The sequence below is a fragment of the Anguilla rostrata genome, chromosome 6 (assembly GCF_018555375.3).
Source record: "Anguilla rostrata isolate EN2019 chromosome 6, ASM1855537v3, whole genome shotgun sequence".
NCBI classification, from domain to species: domain Eukaryota; kingdom Metazoa; phylum Chordata; class Actinopteri; order Anguilliformes; family Anguillidae; genus Anguilla; species Anguilla rostrata.
The window spans coordinates 19,888,716-19,907,892 of NC_057938.1; the positions used below are offsets into that span (position 1 = coordinate 19,888,716).

Genomic DNA, 19,177 nt, shown 5'->3' on the forward strand with positions numbered 1-19,177 from the left:
ACACAAGCAGAAGTGAAGTACCCCTTTAACTCATGGCTTCCATTTTATGAAGCCTTAAATGAAAAATAATGATCCTTTCACAAGAAACGTTATATTTGGTAACTATAATTCAATTCTGAACTGACTTCAAGTTCATTGATAACTGAAGTGGTCAGGTTGGCTCATTAACACCAGTACCCCAATACGATTAGCTGAATAGCTTATAAATATTTAGAGCTTGCTCAAGCTCATTGGTTAATTAGGAAGAAAGGAATTCAAATAGGGCGGGTTCGCATTGAACCAAAGAGATTCGCCTTTGTGGCCATTTCTCTGGATACATAACAAGGCCCTAGTTGATTGGTTATTCTGTTTCCAACACGCGCCCTTCGAAATGTTATCTGCTATTGGTCAACTCAGAATCATTTTTCTTTTGATTGGATGTAAATCTGTGCGGTTTTCGCCGAGAGCAGTCCTCTTCCGGTGTGACTCATTGGTGTTGTTGAAGAGACGGATGGAGAAGACTGACCCCGCTAATACGGTTTATGATGAGTTGGGCTGTTTGTTTTAAAAGCAGATATTGTTGTACGGCAAACTGAAAGAATAAAGTGAAATCGATGAAAAGTAAAAGGACTGAACAATCACCCGGAATACATATACCTGGAACATTTCAGCATATCTGACGAAGAACGAAGCTAAAAAGATCATTTACGGTAAGGGGCGCCTTGTTCTTTGCACATTTAGCAAGCTTAATAGCTGCCTTCTCTTGCGTTTGATTGATTTTACTTTGAAAATAATAATATTCTTCTTGAAGAAATGCTGACTATCTTGATTTGTTCACTTGCCGGCGTCTATGCCTGCATACTCCGCTACATAGCCGGCCACATATGTATCATTGATGGCTTGCTGTATAGCTCGCTGGAGCTAGCTTTTTATTTTACACATCCACGCGTCGTTTTGCTGTATATTTCTTCTTCAGTTACTAGCAACCTCGTAGTGCAAATAATGAAATTATGTAAAATGTGTTCTAATTAATTAGCTTGTTGACGTTTGCTGGATAGCAAGTATGGCATGATTTGTTCAATGCAGGGGTGGGAACAAACAACCCATTTTTATAAATGCATATTCACCGCCTTAATAATATTGCGGAAGAGTATCTGGCTCTGGAGTTATTACTGTTGTCAGGGGAAGTATTTACGTGTATTTAATTAGCGTTACGTTTGGTTGTCTGAACTGCGACGTGAAATGCTGGACATCGAGCATATGTGTAGGGTACCTGCCTGGCTAGCAAGTTAGTTAGCAACCGAATCGTGCTAGCGAGCTTTGGCACTAATGGGATCTGCTTTTAGTAACGTTACTGTTATGTATAGACCTCATTGTGCAGTGAATCAGCATATCCAGGGTACCTTACAGTTTTTTTTCTCCCATTTAACCTTTTTATATACCCGGCATTGATAATCTTTTTAAACGTTTCATTTGAAAGTAACATTATGTTTGCTGCATCCTGAATAAAATGCGGGAACTAGCTTGCTGAGGGCATTGACTGTAAACATTGGCAGCAGTATGTCTTGCTATAGCCTTAAGTTTTGTTAAATAGTTAATGCGACTAGTGTTTCGTAAACATTTAAATGATCAAGCACTGTGAACTGTAAGACATGTCAGACAAAACGATACTTTCTGAACAGAAATAAAGTTTGCCAACATGAGCTCCCAGCAGTTTCCGAGGTCCGGAGTACCCGCCCCTGGCCTAGGACAAGCCCAAATGCAGGGAGCCACCACTACCATGGTGCCTGGAACCCAGTCAAACATAGGTAATGTGAAGTTGCAGAGAACTGAGAAGACTTTATGCATTAGTCCTAACTGCTGTATCCAAACTACAAAATGTGCAGAGTATGGTTGTTGTATAGACCTGTGTGGTGTAGGTTTTTTTTACAGTGTGGAAAAATTGGATTGTGTAATGGTTCATTCAGTCGAGTGTACCATGGGCATCATTTTTCAGATGGGGCCAAAGTTGCCTGGCAACCAAAATCAATCCCATTCAGTCAAATGCTTGCTTGCTTGCTTTGTACCGTGCCCTGCAGCGGGGAGCGAGGACGGGTGCAGAGACGGCGACCACGGGCCACGTGACCACGCCCCCAGCGGAGGAGCGGCCATGCCTTTCCGTGACGAGAAGCAGGAGACCGTGGTGGTCCGGCCCTACCCGCAGGTCCAGGGCCACGGGCAGCCTTTGACTCTGCCCCAGCACCTGATACAGCCCGGCACCCCTGTCACCGTGTCTGCCCCGCCCGCCCACCTCACCCAAGGCCTGCCCCTGGCCTTCACCGAGGGACCCATGAAGGTAGATGCCTGGCCTGGGCGATTGTGGTTACCCCTGTAGGAACTGCAAACCTGAACCCTCGAACTGTAAAGCTGCAGTTACTTCTGCTTTGCTTCATTAATGAGTCTTAAATTAGCTTGATAGAAATAGCTGTCTTTAACTGCTGTCAGGCTATCAGTAATGTAGAAATTAGTCATATGGACATATGCTAGCAATATGGTGACTGGTGAACTAGGATTGGTTACCTGGGCTGCTTGGTTGAAACAATTGGCAAACTTTTTTGGTGATATTTCAGTTTTATTTATTTATTTTTTTTTTTTAAAGTTCCATTCATCGCAAATTCAAAATACGCATAAAAACGGTTGGATGGAAACCCGACTGTTGTCATTTATCCGAACTTCTGGTGTCTTCCAGTCTGCCCTGAAGACGCCCATGCCCAGCAGGCTGATCGCCCCGGCGCCAGCCTCCAGCCAGGGCCACCTCGCGGTGCCGCCCAAGGTGCCCGGCCACGTCACCGTCACCATGGAGAGCAGCATGCCTCAGACCTCCGCCATCCCCGTGGCGACCATAAGCGGCCAGCAGGTGAGGCCCACGCTCTTCCCCCCCCGCAGGCGCGCACGCGCTCCGCTGAGGGCTTTTCGCGTCCCTGGTCCGTGGCGAGTCACGCTGAGGTGTGTCTCTCTCCACAGGGGCACTCCAGTAACCTGCATCACCTCATGGCCACGAACGTGCAGATCATCCGGAGCAGCACGCCGGCCCTGCAGATAGGCTCGTCCCCGGCCCCTCCGCACACCTTCACCTCCCATTTACCCAGAGGTCAGTGGGGGGGACCTGCTTCCTCCGTGATGCTCACACCCGTTGGAATCGCTGCCATATATTTGGTTCAAGTTTGGGTGTTTTCAAGTTTGGTGTAGCAGTTTTATTCATCCTTAGTTTGAAATGCATCCTTTAAATGACCGTAAGCTTACTGCAGGTTAATGGCAATTTTCAACCATATTCAGAACAGATTTCTTCTTTCATGTGTGTGTTTTGGTTAGGAACGTTTCGCTGGAACTTCACAGTGCTGCAGGAGTGTTTTCAGACTTTAACAGCATGCCAATAAGTCTTTAAAATGCATATAGGACCCGTTTCCTAAGTTTATTTATATAGCAAATGTTATACATAAGAGAGTCATTCATACAGGATGCAAACTTGCATACATGCAAGAAAAATGTATGAAATATAGCGCTATGCAGGTCAGCCCTGTCCTGCATTTCGACGGCGGTTTTTGTGTGCTGAGCGGTGCTGTGAATGGGTCGGGTGCTCAGCGCTCGTGGTACTCAGCGCTCGTGGTGCTCAGCGTGCGTTTATGCTGACCGTCTCCCCGCAGGTGCCGCCGCCGCCGCCGTGATGTCCAGCTCCAAAGGGCCCACGGTCCTGCGGCCGGCCGCGGGGCCCAGCACGGGGGCCGGCCAGCCCGCCGTCCCGAACTTCATCCACCAGCCCATCCAGGTACCCCCCGCCCCGCGCCAGAGAGGGGTCAGGGCTGACCCGATTCAGCTCTGCTCCCTTTCAGTTTGGCCAGTTCACGACATTCAATTGTTTTATTGAGATATGTTGTACTTTTTCAATTCATTACATTACATTGCAGGCATTTAGCAGACGCTTTTTTCCGGAGTGACTTGTACAAATTTTTTTTCATAGCATTTACATAACATTGCATCCATTTATACAGCTGAATATATTACTGAAGCAATGCAGGTTAAGTATCTTGCTCGATGTTACAACGGCAATGTCCTACCTGGGAATCGAACCTGTGACCTTACAGGTTACAAGACCAGCTCCTTACCCATTATACTACACTGCCGCCCAATTCATGAATTTTAACCGGCTGAATCGAATTGGGAATTGAAATTGTCTGCGAGTACCCTAAGGATTCTTTTTTTCATGTAAATATTTTACATCTCTGATGTTCTGCTTTTAATTTGCCGTTTTGTACTTGAATGTGGATTGTGTTTTGTAGTTCAGTCAAAGAAGTGTGTCGCATTTGTTCGCATTTGTGTCAGTTCGGTGAGGTCCAAGTCAAATGAAACCAAAGTGCACAGTCTGAGTTCAGGCCATGCCCGTGCAGAATGGGGCTGGCAGTCCTGCGGGTTTGGTGCGAAATTGACCGTAGCATCACAGAGCAGCAGCCTCTGGTCTAATGGCCTCCTGCAGTAAGTGCACAATGAAACGTGCCACTCCAAGGCAATAACTGCACAGCTCAGCTGGAGGACTGCGGAGTGAAGACGAGCGTCGTTTGGCAACGCGGCGCTCGTTCGCTCTCCCCCGTTTACGAAAGGCGTTGGCGGAGATGGCGGCTAGGAACATAACTGCCCATTCCATATGGGGGGGGGGGTGAGAAGGTTCTAGACTACGAAGGGGTTCCGTAAAGAAAGAGGAAACGTTTCTGACCGCCAGTCGGAGTGACCGCCTCTCTCTCGTTTCCCCCAGTCGCGCCCCGTCGTCACCACGTCCACGGCGGTGCTCCCCGCCGTGGTGGCCCCCGTCTCGGCCACCCGGGCCCAGTCCCCCGTCATCACCACGGCCGCCACGCACTCCGCGGAGATGGTGCACGGGTAAGGACCCGCCCTTTCTGGGGTTCAGCGTTAACATCCGACAGTCACCAACAGGACCACAGAGGATCACGTCTGCTCGGTAGTCTGTGGTAGTCAGATTCATTCCTGCTGCGTCTACCTTTGTGTGCGATATATTTGATTGCATGTCTTGCTGTAGTGAGCTACAGGTGATGGAAAACAGGTCATGGTTTCTACAAGGGCTGTTGATGTAGTTTAATTTGCCGTTTGATATTCAAGCTATAGTAGTAGTAGCCTGCAGCCTTGGACGTCCAAGTACAGCTGCACACACAACATCAAAACTCAGGGAATGATGAAATATATGACTTTGGAAGTAGGAATGAAAAACCTGTCATTCATATTAGAATACTTCTTTATGCTGAGGTACTAGGCCATACATAGAAATTTGATATTATTGAATTGGGATTTGTTGAAAATGTAATGTGTGGAAGAAATTTGCCACTGCAGCATTTGTAATAACCATTAGCCTTGTTCGGCTGATTTCCTTTAATGCTAACTTCCTGGTAATGATTATGCAGAATCCATTCATCTGAATTTCGTCTACTGTATGCGGAATGCATGCCACTGCACCAGGTGGTGACGCTTAAATCTTGTAAATCTGATCTCCGTTCCGGTTTCAGACGTCCCGGCCTGGCCATGCACCCTCCCTCGACCACCATCAGCATACAGCGGCCCCCCTCCTCGCGGGACACCGCCACGCGCATCACCCTGCCCTCCCACCCCGCCATCGGGGCGCAGAAGCCCCAGCAGCCTCACACCATGACGCAGGTCAGGGCCCCTTCCCAGCATGCCTTTCAGGCGCGGCCTCCTCCTCCGTCGCGCTTTCGTCAGACCCCCGTTAAGCAAACTCCCCTCCTCTCTCGCCCCTTCTACAGAAGCCTATTTTTAGCACTGTGACTCCTGTTGCTGCGGCGACAGTGGCCCCCATCTTGGCCACCAACACTGTGCCATCCCCCACGACTACAGGTACGCCTGCTCGGTGCACACTTTATTAATGTGTACCATAAAGTGATTCTGACGTTCCTCTTTTTCTGTTGACAATTGATTCAATGAGAACAGAATCGGCTGTCATTAAGCAAATAAGAATCTCTTGTCTTTTGCTTATCCGAAAAGTCCAGTGACAATTCTGAACATTTCAGTGCTAACAAAAAGAATGGCCTATCCTTCTGTTATGTGCATTGCATAGAAAATGTGCGGGTAGCTAGGCTTTCAAGGTTTGTTCCTGAATGGAGCAAATGGAGCTGAATTTGCTAGCTGAGTGCTCAGTGACACAATGCTGAGTGCTAAGTAACTCACAATGGTGTGAATTAGCCAGGGATTCAAACTGAGCATGATGCTAGCGAAATGCTTCCTCCTCTGTCGCAGGGTCCGTGCCCCACACGCAGATGACTGCCAGTAACATCGTCACCATGACGATGCCTTCTCATTCGTCCCACGCCACGGCGGTGACCACCTCCACCATCCCCGTGGGTAAGCGCGTGCCACCTTGTCTCGCCACCGCGCTGGCACAAGCCACCCAGAATTCCACGGCAAACTCTTTCCTTCCTCCCAGGGTGATACTCTGTCTGCCATCGCTCCACCCCCACATAAGGAGGTTTAACAGTGTACCATTTTAAAAACGACTCCACCGTATGATTGACCCTTAAAGTGCAGGAATGGACACTGCATTGCAGTTCGACCATTTCAGGTTTTATTACAAGTAGGTATTGCTACAAGCAGGTTGGTGCATTGAGTTTAGTCTGCCTGTCGGTGGCACGCTAACCTGCTTATGGTAGGACCTGAAATGGCTCCAGCTGCTGTGAGTTAGTTAGCGTCATGTTTGTCTGCAGTGTCCATTTGAAATGTGTGAGCTAGTCCAAGGCTTTTTGTATCTGAAGCTGAGTATATTTGTGTTTGTTTTGACCGTCGCGCTCTCCGCAGCAAAAGTAGTGCCTCAGCCGATTGCCCACACCTCGCCCCGAATCCAGCCGGACTACCCCGGGGAGAGGGGGAACCTCATCCCAATCTCCGGCCACCGCTCCTCCCCAAACCCCGTCACCATGGAGGCCCGCAGCGACAACAGGTAAGCATTGCTGGGACTCTTTATGATGAGCTTTTCACAGATCCTGTGCGGGAGTAGTCTTTAGGATATGGCTTTTTTAGATCCAGTGAGGGAATAGTCTTTAGGATCTCCCTTTCACAGATCCTATGAGAGAATAGTATTTAGGATCTCCCTTTCACAGATCCTATGAGAGAATAGTCTTTAGAATCTCCCTTTCACAGATCCTATGAGAGAATAGTCTTTAGGATCTCCCTTTCACAGATCCTATGAGAGAATAGTCTTTAGGATCTCCCTTTCACAGATCCTGTGAGAGAATAGTCTTTAGGATCTCCCTTTCACAGATCCTATGAGAGAATAGTCTTTAGGATCTCCCTTTCACAGATCCTGTGGTCTTTAGGGTACTCCTTTCTAAGATCCTCTGAGAATATGAGCTCTAAATGCCTCGGTAGTGCCTAGCAGATGATGTGGAAAAACTGAGTTTGCTGCTGGCATCTTGAAGCAGTATTGTTTTTTTTTTTCCTCCACTGACCTTATCAAAACCCCTGTCTACCCCCCCTACAGGCAACCTGTGCCAGTGCAGTTCCAGTACTTCCTGCCCACATACCCCTCCTCTCCGTACCCGCTGACACACACCTACACGCCCATCACCAGCTCCGTGTCCACTATACGCCAGTACCCAGGTACTGCACAGCGGTGCATTAGAGGCCTGTTCTAAAGCCAGGCGCTCTGTGTCTACAATGGGAAAGAAAATGTGCTGTTTGTGTAACTGGTTTCTGTAAGAAGTAATTTGCTATTTAGCCAGCTGCGAGTTGGTTGATGAGCTTACTGCACCACCATAGAGGTTTATGGTTTGAATCCCTCCCAGCCACACAAAATGATTTGTCAGGATAAGTGACTCCCCATTGGTTTATGATCAAAATGCATGTGCAGAAGTTGAGCTGAGCGCCTGTTCTGATTGGCCTGTTCCCGTTGTTTTTTCCCATCGTCGCGCAGTGACGCCTCAGGCCCCCAGCTCGGCCATGCCGGCCCAGACGGGGGTGGGCGTGGCCTCGGCGGTCCACCTCAACTCCATGCAGCTGATGACCGTGGACCGGATCACTCAGATCAGCACGCAGGGCATCCAGCCCGCGGCCATGGCCGCCCAGGGCATCCAGTCCGCACCGATCGGGGCGCAGGGGCTGCACACCTCGGCGCCGATCGGCACGCAGGGCATCCAGCCGGCGCCAATCAGCACGCAGCAGCCGCAGACGGAGGCCAAGGCGTCGGGTAAAGTCTTCAGCATTGCAGTCTTCAGAAGTGCTTTAATTTTACCCTTAAAATTGGTTACTGAGTCAAACCAATGAAACTGAATGAAGTGGCTTAACTGTGTAATCCCTGGTTTTTCAACAGAGGGTCCTTGAAGGTGCTGTTGGGGGGGTCTCTGATCGGACGGTGATTATATTGAGATTTGGGGAAACTTTTCAAATGATTTTTGGAATTACCCTTTGATTTGATGGGGGCCTCCTGGGTACTTTTGAGCCTGGGTGGCCGGGGGGGGGGGGGGGGGGTCCATGTATCAGAAACGGTTAAATAGCTTTATTTTTACCAAATAATTATTGGGCATCAGTGAAAATTGCAGTGATAGAAAAAAACAAACACTCACCAAAAAACGAGTGTAAGTTGATCACAGGAACATACGCAATTGGAAAGGAGAATACTCGCACACTCGCTCGACGCTCAAAAAACAAATAATTGTATTTATTTGCCTTGAGATCGGTGGCATTTGCCTTCGACCTCACGGGGTATTCATCAGAGCACTGATTACTATTCAAATGGGTCAATATAAAACCTGCACCCTCGGTGTCCCATAGGTACATGACTCCATTATGTGAGCATCTGTGAAAACCAGCAGACCCTGTAGCTCTCCTGACTAGGGCCGGTGACCCCTGGTCTACCGCATTTGTGTGATGGCGAGACATCTATTTTTTTTTGATTCCTCTCTAAAGTAGTGGCTTCTGTTTTGCTCTCTTTCTACAGTCGTTCTGCCGGACGGCTCCACCCTGGTGGCCAACCCCATCAATACGTTCAGCGGCACCCAGCCGGTCACCACGGTGGTACAAACGCACCCCCAGGGAGGCGGCACCGGCGCGCCCACCCTGGTCTCCTCCCCCCGGCCCAGCATCCTCCGCAAGAAGCCGGCCAATGAGGGGTGAGGAGGCGTGTCCCGAGACCACCAGAAGATCACACTGCGTCGCACGCATTCGCCAGATTGTGTTTGCTTGACTGTCCGGGCGAACCGTTTGATTGGCTGTTGGGTTGATTTTGTCCTCAGGTCCGCGGTGCGGAAGAGCCTGATCCCAGCACAGCCAGGCGAATCCACGAGCCCCAGGCTGGACGGCAGCATACGGAGCGCGTCTGGGTCCCCACGGCCAGCTGGGTAATCTATCCACGACTTATATTTAATGTTTTAGGGCATCACTTCTGTAATCTATATATTTTTTTCAAGTTTAAGGGTGTAATTAATACCCCAGATGCATTGCCATTTTGAGTAGCACCAGGCCCGATTAGAAAGGTGCAACTGTGCTGGGTAGTAGCCTCCTACTGGTGGCTTCAGCTCATTACACTCACTCTGCATAAGACTGGAGCTGGAATGGTTCAAACTGGTGTGCAGTGGGAATTACTATAATAATGTAACAAGCCCGGATGACACGCATTAGTATGCATTTGGAATGAATGTAATCAATTTGAAAAGGCTGAGGGGACCAATTTGTGGCGTAATCTATTTCTCTCTCTTGTTCTAACTCTTTTTCCATCTTTCTTGCTTTCTCTTTAAAATTCTGGCATCAGTGTTTTGTGCAAGTTTAGTTTTTCAACGACCTTTGGCAACTTAGACAACAAACGGTGCAAAAGTCCGTGCCAACTTTTTTGCATCGTGTAGTGTTGGGAAGGGTCTTGCTCGCCCTAGGGCTTACTTTGCTTTAGCTGAAGGCATCTGCTAAATTTCCAAAACTGTAATTGTAGATTATATGTCAGTGGTTGATTTTTGCCTTGGCTCCCCACCTACATGTGATCACATCTCATCTGAAGAATAATTGATCCATTGGTTTATTACTGATGCATCTCCCTGGATTGAGCTCAACAGATTGTCGACCTGTAGAGATTCATAGTATTTTAGAGGTGTTGTAAGGTAATAATTTCTCTTTAATCTGTAATCTGTCTTTCAGTGTGAAGCAGAAGCCTGACATCCACGTGGCCATCGCTCCCCCGGTGACGGCCGCCGTGGAGGCCCTGCCCAATCAGAGCGGCGACCACCAGCAGCAGGCCCCGCCCTCGTCGGCCCAGCACCCGTCCCAGGCCGTCCCCGCGCTCCTGGCCGCGGCGGCCGCGCCCCCCTCCCAGCCCGCCGCCGCCGCGCTGTCCGCCATCCCGGCGGCCGTGGCCGTCACCCCGCCCATCCCCGCCTCCATGGCCAACGTGGTGGCCCCGCCCACGCAGCCGGCGGCCAGCAGCACGGCGGCCTGCGCCGTCAGCTCCGCCCTCCCGGAGATCAAGGTCAAGCAGGAGGTGGAGCCCGTGGACACCTCCCAGCCAGGTAGCCCGCCTCGTTCTCATTTAGACACGCTAACCACGCCCCCTCAGTCACATGACAGTCACAAATCTGTATTACCGTCAACACCTTTCAGATTTTTCTTTCTTTGAAAACTTTAAGACTGTGGCCCTCAGCTCTGTTTGTACTGTAGACCTTGGACTCTGCTGGTTTTTTGTTGTTAAAGGGATTTTCCCACATCTAACCCTATTTTCAACTTCCTTATGATGTTGATTGATAAAAGAACACGTCATGCCAGTTCAGCCTTCACATAATAACCAGACATGGAGTTCCTGTTAGTGAGCTGCAGCTTATAATGGAACTGAACCAGGGCAACCTAATGCAGCCCCAGAACCACACACATACTCCACAGTGCACCTTCAGTGAAAAGAATTCCAGTTTTCGGTTCCAAAACGTGCAGATTCGGTTTGCCCGAAATCGCTCTCTTAACGGGCTGCGTGTCCCTCGCAGTGCCCTCGGTGACCCCCAGCGCCGCCCCCGCGCTCACCCTCATGGGGAACTCCCTGTGCGTCGCCGCGGGCGACACCATCCCCGGCGCCTCGCCCCGCAAGAAGCCGCGGAAGCAGCAGCACATCATCTCCACCGAGGAGAGCGAGATGATGGAGACCAACAGCACGGACGAGGAGAAGGTCACCGCCCGGCCCCTCAGCATCCGGCCCGAGAAGCGCAAGTCCCCCCCAAAGGAGTACATCGGTACGCCCCCCGGCCCTCCCTCTCCTCCCTTTCCTCTTACTCATTGTGCTCTGAATCATTGTGGTTGGGATCGTAAATTACCAGAGTCCAGGGTCATAGTGAAAGTCCTGCCATGTGTTTCTTACACCCATGAACTCAGCCAGCTGATTGCAGGAATTGGTTCTACTTCCTGGCTGAAGAATTGTGCTGATCTAATCTTGAACTAATCTGAGTGATTGGAACAAAATACCGGGGAGGACTTTTACTTTCTGATTCTGGATTTTCCACCTCTGGAAATTATGATCCGACTACCTTAGCCTATAAGTGAAGTGAAGTCTTGTTGTGAATTTTGATGACCCCTTCCGTCTTGCAATGGCACGTGGGGCAAAGTGCTACTGCCCGGCACAGCCCCTGATGGCACAGCCCCTGATGGTACGCTCTGCCTTTTCAGACGAGGAAGGCGTCCGCTACGTCCCGGTACGCTCGCGCCCGCCCGTCACCCTGCTGCGCCAGTACCGCAACCCCTGGAAGGCCGCCTACCACCACTTCCAGAGATACAGTGACATCCGGGTCAAAGGTCAGCTCGCCGCGCGACCCTAACTCCCGTGTCAGATCCTAATACTCGTCGTTTGCGATTTGGAGGCCGTGAGGAGAGCGTGTTGTGTGATGTCTGACGCTGCTTGCTTGCAGAAGAGAAGAAGGGCTCCCTGCAGGACGTGGCCAATCAGAAGGGCGTGGTTTGCAGGGCGCAGGGCTGGAAGATCCACCTCTGCGCCGCGCAGCTCCTGCAGCTGGTGAGCGGGGATCCGGGTGGGGGGCGGGGCAAACTGCAGCGAGGTTCCCGCCTTTTACTCCCTGACTGTTGTCTTGGAGAAGCCGACCCTTCGCATTTAAGGAGTTCCTTTTGTTGTTGTGTTGTTCGAAAATAGAAGAAAAGCCAAAAGAAGGAAGCGAATCTTGAATGGGCCTAGAATTACTCATTCTCTTCTTCTTTGGTCCCCAGACCAGCTTGGAGCATGACGTGTACAGCCGACTCACCACCCTCCAGGAGGGCCTGATCCCAAAGAAGAAAGGCGGGTCCGACGACGACCTCCACCGCATCAACGAGCTCATCCAGGTGAGATCCCCCCCTCAGCGCTGCTGGCACAGGAAACAATACAGCGGTTACAAAGAAGTGAACTTTTTTAGTAGCGTTAGCCTGACTCCTCTTTCTGAGACCGCTGTCTCTCTTCAGAACCTTGAAAACCTTTATCTTTCTTCATTCTGTGCCCCAGGGCTGCCCAACCCTGTTACCGGAGATCTGTTGTCTTCTAGGTTTTCATTTAAACCCTGATTTGGCTCACCTGACTCTACTAACTGGCAGCTCAATGAGATTTCTATCTGTCGAATGATGTGTGCTTTGATAGGGTTGGAGTAGAAAACCTACAGGACAAACACAGAAATTGAAAATGTCTCTTGCCCTCTAGGGTAACATGCAGCGCTGCAAGCTGGTGATGGACCAGATCACCGAGGCCCGCGACGCCATGATGAAGGTTCTGGACCACAAGGAGCGGGTCATGAAGCTGCTCAACAAGAACGGCGGTGCCAAGAAGGTGTCCAAGCTCAAGCGCAAAGACAAGGCCTAAAAAAAAACCAGCCGCCGCCCCGTTTCTTCCAACCTCCCGTCCGTCGGGAGGAAGACGGCGGTTCCCAGGATCGCGGTTGTTCCGCCGAGCACAATCACACCGGCCGCCAAAAGAGAAAAAAAACTGAACGAAAGGACAGCGGGGAGACGGCGGGATTCCGCCTTGGGGGCTCTGGCCGGTATAGGAACCCGTCGATTTGTATTTTTTACCGGACAAATGGCTCCGCTTCCATCACCTTAAAAGCCGGACGTTTAGAGATGGGGCCAATCCAGACCTTGGTTTCCATTTCTCCGCCAACGTTGCATTTCAATCAAGGATTTAAAGAGCTTTTGTCCTTTCCTCTTGCCTGCCTCTGTCGGTGACAGAGCCGGTAGCACTTCTTTTGTGGGTGAGGACAAACACCGAATCTGCCACTGGCGTGATTTGTAAGCGTTGGAAAGAGCACTAGGTGGTGCTAGCAGTCTTAACTGTTCACCTGAACCTTAAGGAGCCAGCAGCGGACACTGCTGATCGTCTTCGCCTGGCAAAACTCCTCTCTTCTGAAAGAAGCTTTCCGTGTCTCCGTCTGCCCCAGTTTTGTTAGACGTCTGACAAATTACCTGTCCCCTTAATTTTGAAAAATTCCAGGAACTCAGATGAGGGTATTAGGCTTTGATTTTCAAGTGCTCCCCCCCCCCCCCCCTTTTGCCAATAAGTAATCATGAAACCATGACTCTGCCACGATTTGTCCTAGTTTCGGTTTCATGTGAAGGTTTCAATTTAAAATAAAGCCTAGGTTCAGAAGGCCGTGGGGTGTGGCCTGACGTTCTGAACAGAAGCACAGGAACGAAGCATTGGAAATGGTCTGTTTTTCAAACTTAACGTGAGGTTGGACATGCGGAAACCTTTATGCTTTTGGGCCTCTCCCCTAGAACACTTACAATAAGCTACACCCATAGCATATTCATTGGCAAATGTACTTGGTTCCCCTCCAGAATCAATGTGAGCCTTGAGTATGCCATGAATTGGTAACGTGATGTTGCCGTACACCCGTATTTGCACTCCCGCTGCTTTCAGATTGACGTGGAACACCAAATCAATATTGTATATTACATCACTGTTGGCTCTGTTGAGGAGTCGTATAGCGGGCAGTTGTTTTGGCCCTTTTTGTTCTGTTTTTTTTTCGACAATACAGGCAGATTTGCCTTATAAAGGGAGATGCTGACTTTGAGGTGAGATCTGCTTGGTTGTCGAATGTCTCTCCTTACGAAAGCTGCGTGGGGAGTATTTCACTGTCAACAGGTGGATAACATGAAAATCATGTTTAAAAGTAGAAACATTATAAAGTGACTATAAAAGAGAGCAAGAAAAGTTAAATCTATATAATAGGAATGCCAAAAATGAGCATTTCTTTTTATGTTATGTGTTTAAAAAAAGAAGCTAAATAAAAGTAGGTTTTTTTCGTCTTGTAAATGAAAATGAGTTTTATTCCTTGTTTTTCTTTTGTATTTTATTAAGTAGTTCACTCGTACTGTTTTGAAGCATTTGATTTTGACTGTGCCCTGTAATTTTGCTGATGGTTGGTGTATGTTTATGCTGTTGTCACCTTAAAATCGGAACCTCTGTACATAGGTTTTCTGTGTCATGAGATTATACTCCCATTGCTGCAGTAAAATGCTTTGTACATTTTGTGCTTTTGTTCATTTTTATGCCTTCCCACGTTGCCTTTGAAGAAGCTGATCTGTGGTGCGGTTTTCCGTTTACACCGCAGGTAATATTTATTTTGTTTTCCATCTCTAGACGTCTCTCCCTGTCCAAACCTTTAAGGCAGGGGTATGGAACCCTTATCTCAGGAGGAAGTGTTAGTTTCTGGATTTCTTGCTAACTTCACTTAATTTTTAATTGGCCCAATCACTTGTGACATTTCGATTACAGTTATTGGTGAGCATGAAGTGTGTTTACTTCACTATATGAATAGTGAATATATGTACTGTGTATATATATGTGTATATATACATATACACATATATGTGATGCACTATATGCATCACTATGTGAAGCCGCAGCTGATTGAATAGTAGTAAAGGTTAGAAAAGAAGCTTCGTAAATATAAGGTTGTGGGTTTGGGCCCCAGGTGAGGTAGTACTGTTGTACCCTCCAGTTAGGTTCTTGTTTGCAATTCCTGTGAATTTCCCATAGGAGTGCGAGCTATGCTACTCCCATATATACACTTGGAAAGGGCGGTGGATAGAACTTAAGAAATGGGATTGAAAACATAGTCAAATGTGCAAAATGATAAAGTTAATTATGTGTGTAATGTGAATCAAGAATGTAGCATCAAGAATGATCAAACCTGGCAGGCATGGCCTCAAAAAGAGAATAGCACGCCGATCAAATAATCTAGTCTCCTTTCTGTTCCATCTGGAATTTTCTAATATGGGCATTAGCCCAGAGGTACAAAATATGACAATACCAAATTCTTCATTGAGTTCTCTGGGAAACCTGGTTTGTAAATTTTTGTACATTTTTTTCCCCTTTGGAACGTAAGAGGAAATATTTGTCTACTGTGAACTTGAAGATGTTTGTCCTTTACCAGTAATGATTTGCTTCTTATCCTCATAAGATACAGGGATGACTGGCTATCTGCTTTTCCCATTTTACAACGTCTCAGCAGAAACATTGCCTTTACTCTAGTTTTCCTGTAGCACTATAGTAACGCTCCAGGTTGTCAGTTCCTCTATACAAGCTCATAAATTCCTTCGTACTGTAAAACCGTCACATAATTTTTCCACTTTTTGACAGAAAAAAAAGTTCATTTCCCACGAAAAGGTGGTCGCTGAAGATTTTTTATTATTGTTGTATATGCTCTTATGTGCTCTTTGTGAAGTAGGTCATCAGAATGTGTGAAAAAATAAGTGCTTTCAAAAAACAATTTATCTAGTCAAGACCTGAATGGCTTATAACCACAAGTGGTAATTCTTTATGTCTGGAAAAAGACCATTAACCCAATATTGATCAGTGTTTTCAGTATGCTGTTGTCTGTGAATACTGATACTAACGCCCATTAACTGGAGATCACCCTGGTGATAATCAGCTGTGTAAACGGAACAAGAATCGCACGCACTGCCACTCCCTTACTGAGAGGCAGTTCGCCTCCTGGGTCACTTACATCACATCCACTGTCATAATCTATTTTCATCCAGACCCCCATATTGAAATTGGTTTGCACTATTCTGTTACAGTCGCTGCCAAATTTTGTGGCAAAGTTGAAGGTACGTGAACATCCTCAGTCCTACCTGTTCTGGGGTCCAGACCCCCCCAGCTTGTTGCTAACAATTATATAGTCCGGGGACTTGCACTTGTGAACTTACAGTACTTAGTGATGTGAAAAAGAAAGTAAACTCTCTCTTAATTCTATGGTTGTGCATATTAGGACATTGTTAACCCTCATATACTCAGGAGGTCCTAACCGTAAATCTTAACTCATGTGACAACACACAATAGATCATTTTATGTTGTCATTATTTATTCAACTAAAAATGAGCCAGCATGCAGAATCCTTATGTGAACTAGTGTACCCCGTGATTCAGTCTCTTGTAGAACCACTTCCGCAGCATTAACCTGAAGTTTTCCGTATTCTTTCATCGCATCGGCCCACTCCTTACATTACTGCTTCCGCTCATTGACATTTAAGGGCATTTGTTAATGCATTGCCCTAAAAGTCCCTCCACAACATCTTAATGGGGTTGAGGTCTGGATATTGACGTAGCCATTCCAAAACCCTGATTCTTCTCTTTTCCAGCCATTTGCTGGTATGCTTAGGATCATTGTCCTGTTGTATGATGCACTTTCGGCCGAGCTTTAATTGTCAAACAGATGGTCTCACATTTTCCCCTAGGAATAAGGGGTGGCAAACTCTCCTGGAGGGCCACAGTGTCTGCAGTTATTTGTGGTTTTCTTTCAGCAGTCAGTTAAGGCCTTAGTAACATGGTGTGTGGAGTCTTTAGCCAATAAATGACTTAAATGAATCACTTGTGCTGAAATGCACTGAAAACTAGCAGATTTTGCGGCCCTCCAGGACTGGAGTTTGACACCCCTGCTCTAGAATATGCTGGTGTAGAGAGGACTCAATGATTGAGTGGCATCCATATCCTGTGGCTGTGAAACAGCCTTAAATCATCACCCCTCTACCACCATGCTTGACACTCAGTGGATTTACATGATGTTTGAAAAAGTCGATTTATTGTATTAGTCCGACTAAAACTGGACTTGTAAAAATCATGTAAACATCGTAGTCCGACTGAAATCGTACGAAGTTGAATTTTTCAAAGTTGGACTAACATACCTAGATAATGCGGTTCAGGGTTGATTTACTACGGCATGCATACGCTTCAATCGGACTACAATTGGCCTAACATCTGCGCATGTTCCGTAATTTACATAGAAATTTTATGCTCACGGTGGCCAAGCGGAATCGATAACGTTTCAGAAAATATATAACTTTAAAAGATTTAATTCAATCTTCAACTGGGACTTTTGCCGTTTATTGAGGGTGTGACTGAAAATTTCAGTGCCGCTGACTGTAATTGAATGTTTTTCACATTTACCGTTTGATTGGGCAAGTAGCCTGCCATTGAAAGTACATTTTTATGGGTTAGTGCTGTCCGATTGTACTTCACATTAACCTTGTACGGCGATCAATAAAAGTTAACAGCACAGTATCACTTAATTATTGTCACTTTTATCACCACTGTAATGAACTAAAAAAAGGCGACAAACAACCTTTTCTGTGAGAAATGCATTGTCGAGCTCACGCGCATACACTGCTGACGACATTCTAAAGCTCCGTTTTGCCCTCCCTAGTATCATGGCAAAAAAAACATTTCTGGACGGACAAGGAGACCAACTTCATGCTATCGCAACTAAAGGAGTTAAATATCCTAAAATACATGGATGGAAGAAAACTGCGGAATGACGAACTATTCAAAAAAGTTGCGACAAGATTGGAGGAAGCTGGATTTATAAGAAGCCTTAGTCAGACACACCTCGGTCAATAATTCGATTCTTTCCGAGTCATGTATATTGGGACAACGACAATAATCCAATTAAATCTCATCTTTGGCCAAATCGAGCTATTAATATATTTCAACTGTGCATGTAAACGTACTTGATGTGTGGTTCTTGTGGTGATATGCAGTGTTTGATTTTCACCCAACATGGCATTGTGCACTACTGCCAAACAACACCATTTTCTCTCATTTGTCTAGAGAAGTGTTCAAGCAGTTTTGTGATTCATTCAGTTGGAATTTTGCAAGCTGTCTGAAAAAATATTACAGAAATAAACAGATTAGATATGCATGCTAATCTAGTCTCCTTTCAGTTACAAATGTTCTAATATAGGTAATTAAACATTAGACTACTGTCAATCTCCAGAATGTACGAATATGGTTTTTTGACAGATTATTCAATGGGACCATCGGGGGACCTACTGTAACGTGTAAAGGTGTATCGTAGATAGATATTATCATCACATGTTTGAATAAGTCAGAGTAAATATTTGTCCACCATCAAGATGAATCTGTGAAGGCGTGTCTGTTCTTTACGAGATAATTTATTTCTTACCCTCGTAAAATAGAGGGATGACTAGCTATCTTAGATTACTGTTTTATGATGTCCTCAAAGAAACATAACCTTTCTTGTAGTTTTCCTTTTGTAGTCATTCAGTTCCTCTGTAAAAGCTTACATAAAAATGAATTTGTACTGTAAAAAAAAAAAGTTTTGCTCCATGGAAGAGGTAGTCGTTAAAGACAAAACTTAAATCATTCAGATCCAGTGGCTGCAGAACAGCCCCAAATCATCACCCCTACTCCAACATGCTAGACAGTTGGCATGAGGTTCTTGTGGTGAAGTGGTATTTCATTTGCATCAAATTTGGCGTAGTGCATTTCAGCCAATCAACTCCATTTGGGTCTCATCTGTCCCAAGGATAGTGTTCCACAAGTCATGTGGTTCATTCAGGTGCAATTTTGCAAACCTAAACTGTGTTTCAATTTTTGTAAAGAAGAAGACATTTTGTCCTGGCTATCCTTCCATGAAAACTATACTTATTCATTCTTTTTCTTGGAGTTTACCATTTACCATGTTGACATAAGTTGTTTAGATTCCTAGGTGTAGCTTTGGGATTCATTGTGATTTCTCAGACCGTATAGTCTGATGTTGGGGTGAATTTGGTGGGACACCCACTCCTAGAACCAAACTGACTTGAATGATCTCCAAATGGAAATTATCTTTCTCACTGTGGAATTACTTTGAAGGTGGAAAATCCATAGGTTTAGAAGGTAAAGTCCTCCCCAGTATTTTGTTTCA

The 19,177-nt window shown here is 46.8% G+C and overlaps 1 protein-coding gene across 1 annotated transcript; it reads left to right on the forward strand.

Annotated features, from left to right (window-relative positions):
* The first annotated feature begins 241 nt into the window (after positions 1 to 241).
* Positions 242 to 14,500, forward strand: sap130b (Sin3A-associated protein b). The gene is made up of 21 exons (XM_064338919.1): positions 242 to 689; positions 1,662 to 1,787; positions 2,058 to 2,314; positions 2,708 to 2,875; positions 2,983 to 3,109; positions 3,663 to 3,784; positions 4,766 to 4,890; positions 5,529 to 5,676; positions 5,784 to 5,874; positions 6,274 to 6,378; positions 6,829 to 6,970; positions 7,511 to 7,629; positions 7,943 to 8,215; positions 8,966 to 9,137; positions 9,261 to 9,365; positions 10,153 to 10,520; positions 10,986 to 11,228; positions 11,659 to 11,784; positions 11,898 to 12,001; positions 12,211 to 12,324; positions 12,674 to 14,500. Exons 2-21 carry the CDS (start codon positions 1,679 to 1,681, stop codon positions 12,830 to 12,832), a joined length of 3,177 nt encoding a protein of 1,058 aa, XP_064194989.1. The 5' UTR covers positions 242 to 689; positions 1,662 to 1,678; the 3' UTR covers positions 12,833 to 14,500.
* The last annotated feature ends 4,677 nt before the right edge of the window (positions 14,501 to 19,177 follow it).

Excerpts from the sequence above, each read along its gene's own strand:
- sap130b (XM_064338919.1), top strand. The coding sequence starts at position 1,679 with ATGAGCTCCCAGCAGTTTCCGAGGTCCGGAGTACCCGCCCCTGGCCTA. Across the intron at positions 11,785-11,897 it reads CAGTGACATCCGGGTCAAAG|AAGAGAAGAAGGGCTCCCTG; the intron begins GTCAGCTCGCCG and ends GCTTGCTTGCAG. Across the intron at positions 12,325-12,673 it reads GCATCAACGAGCTCATCCAG|GGTAACATGCAGCGCTGCAA; the intron begins GTGAGATCCCCC and ends CTTGCCCTCTAG.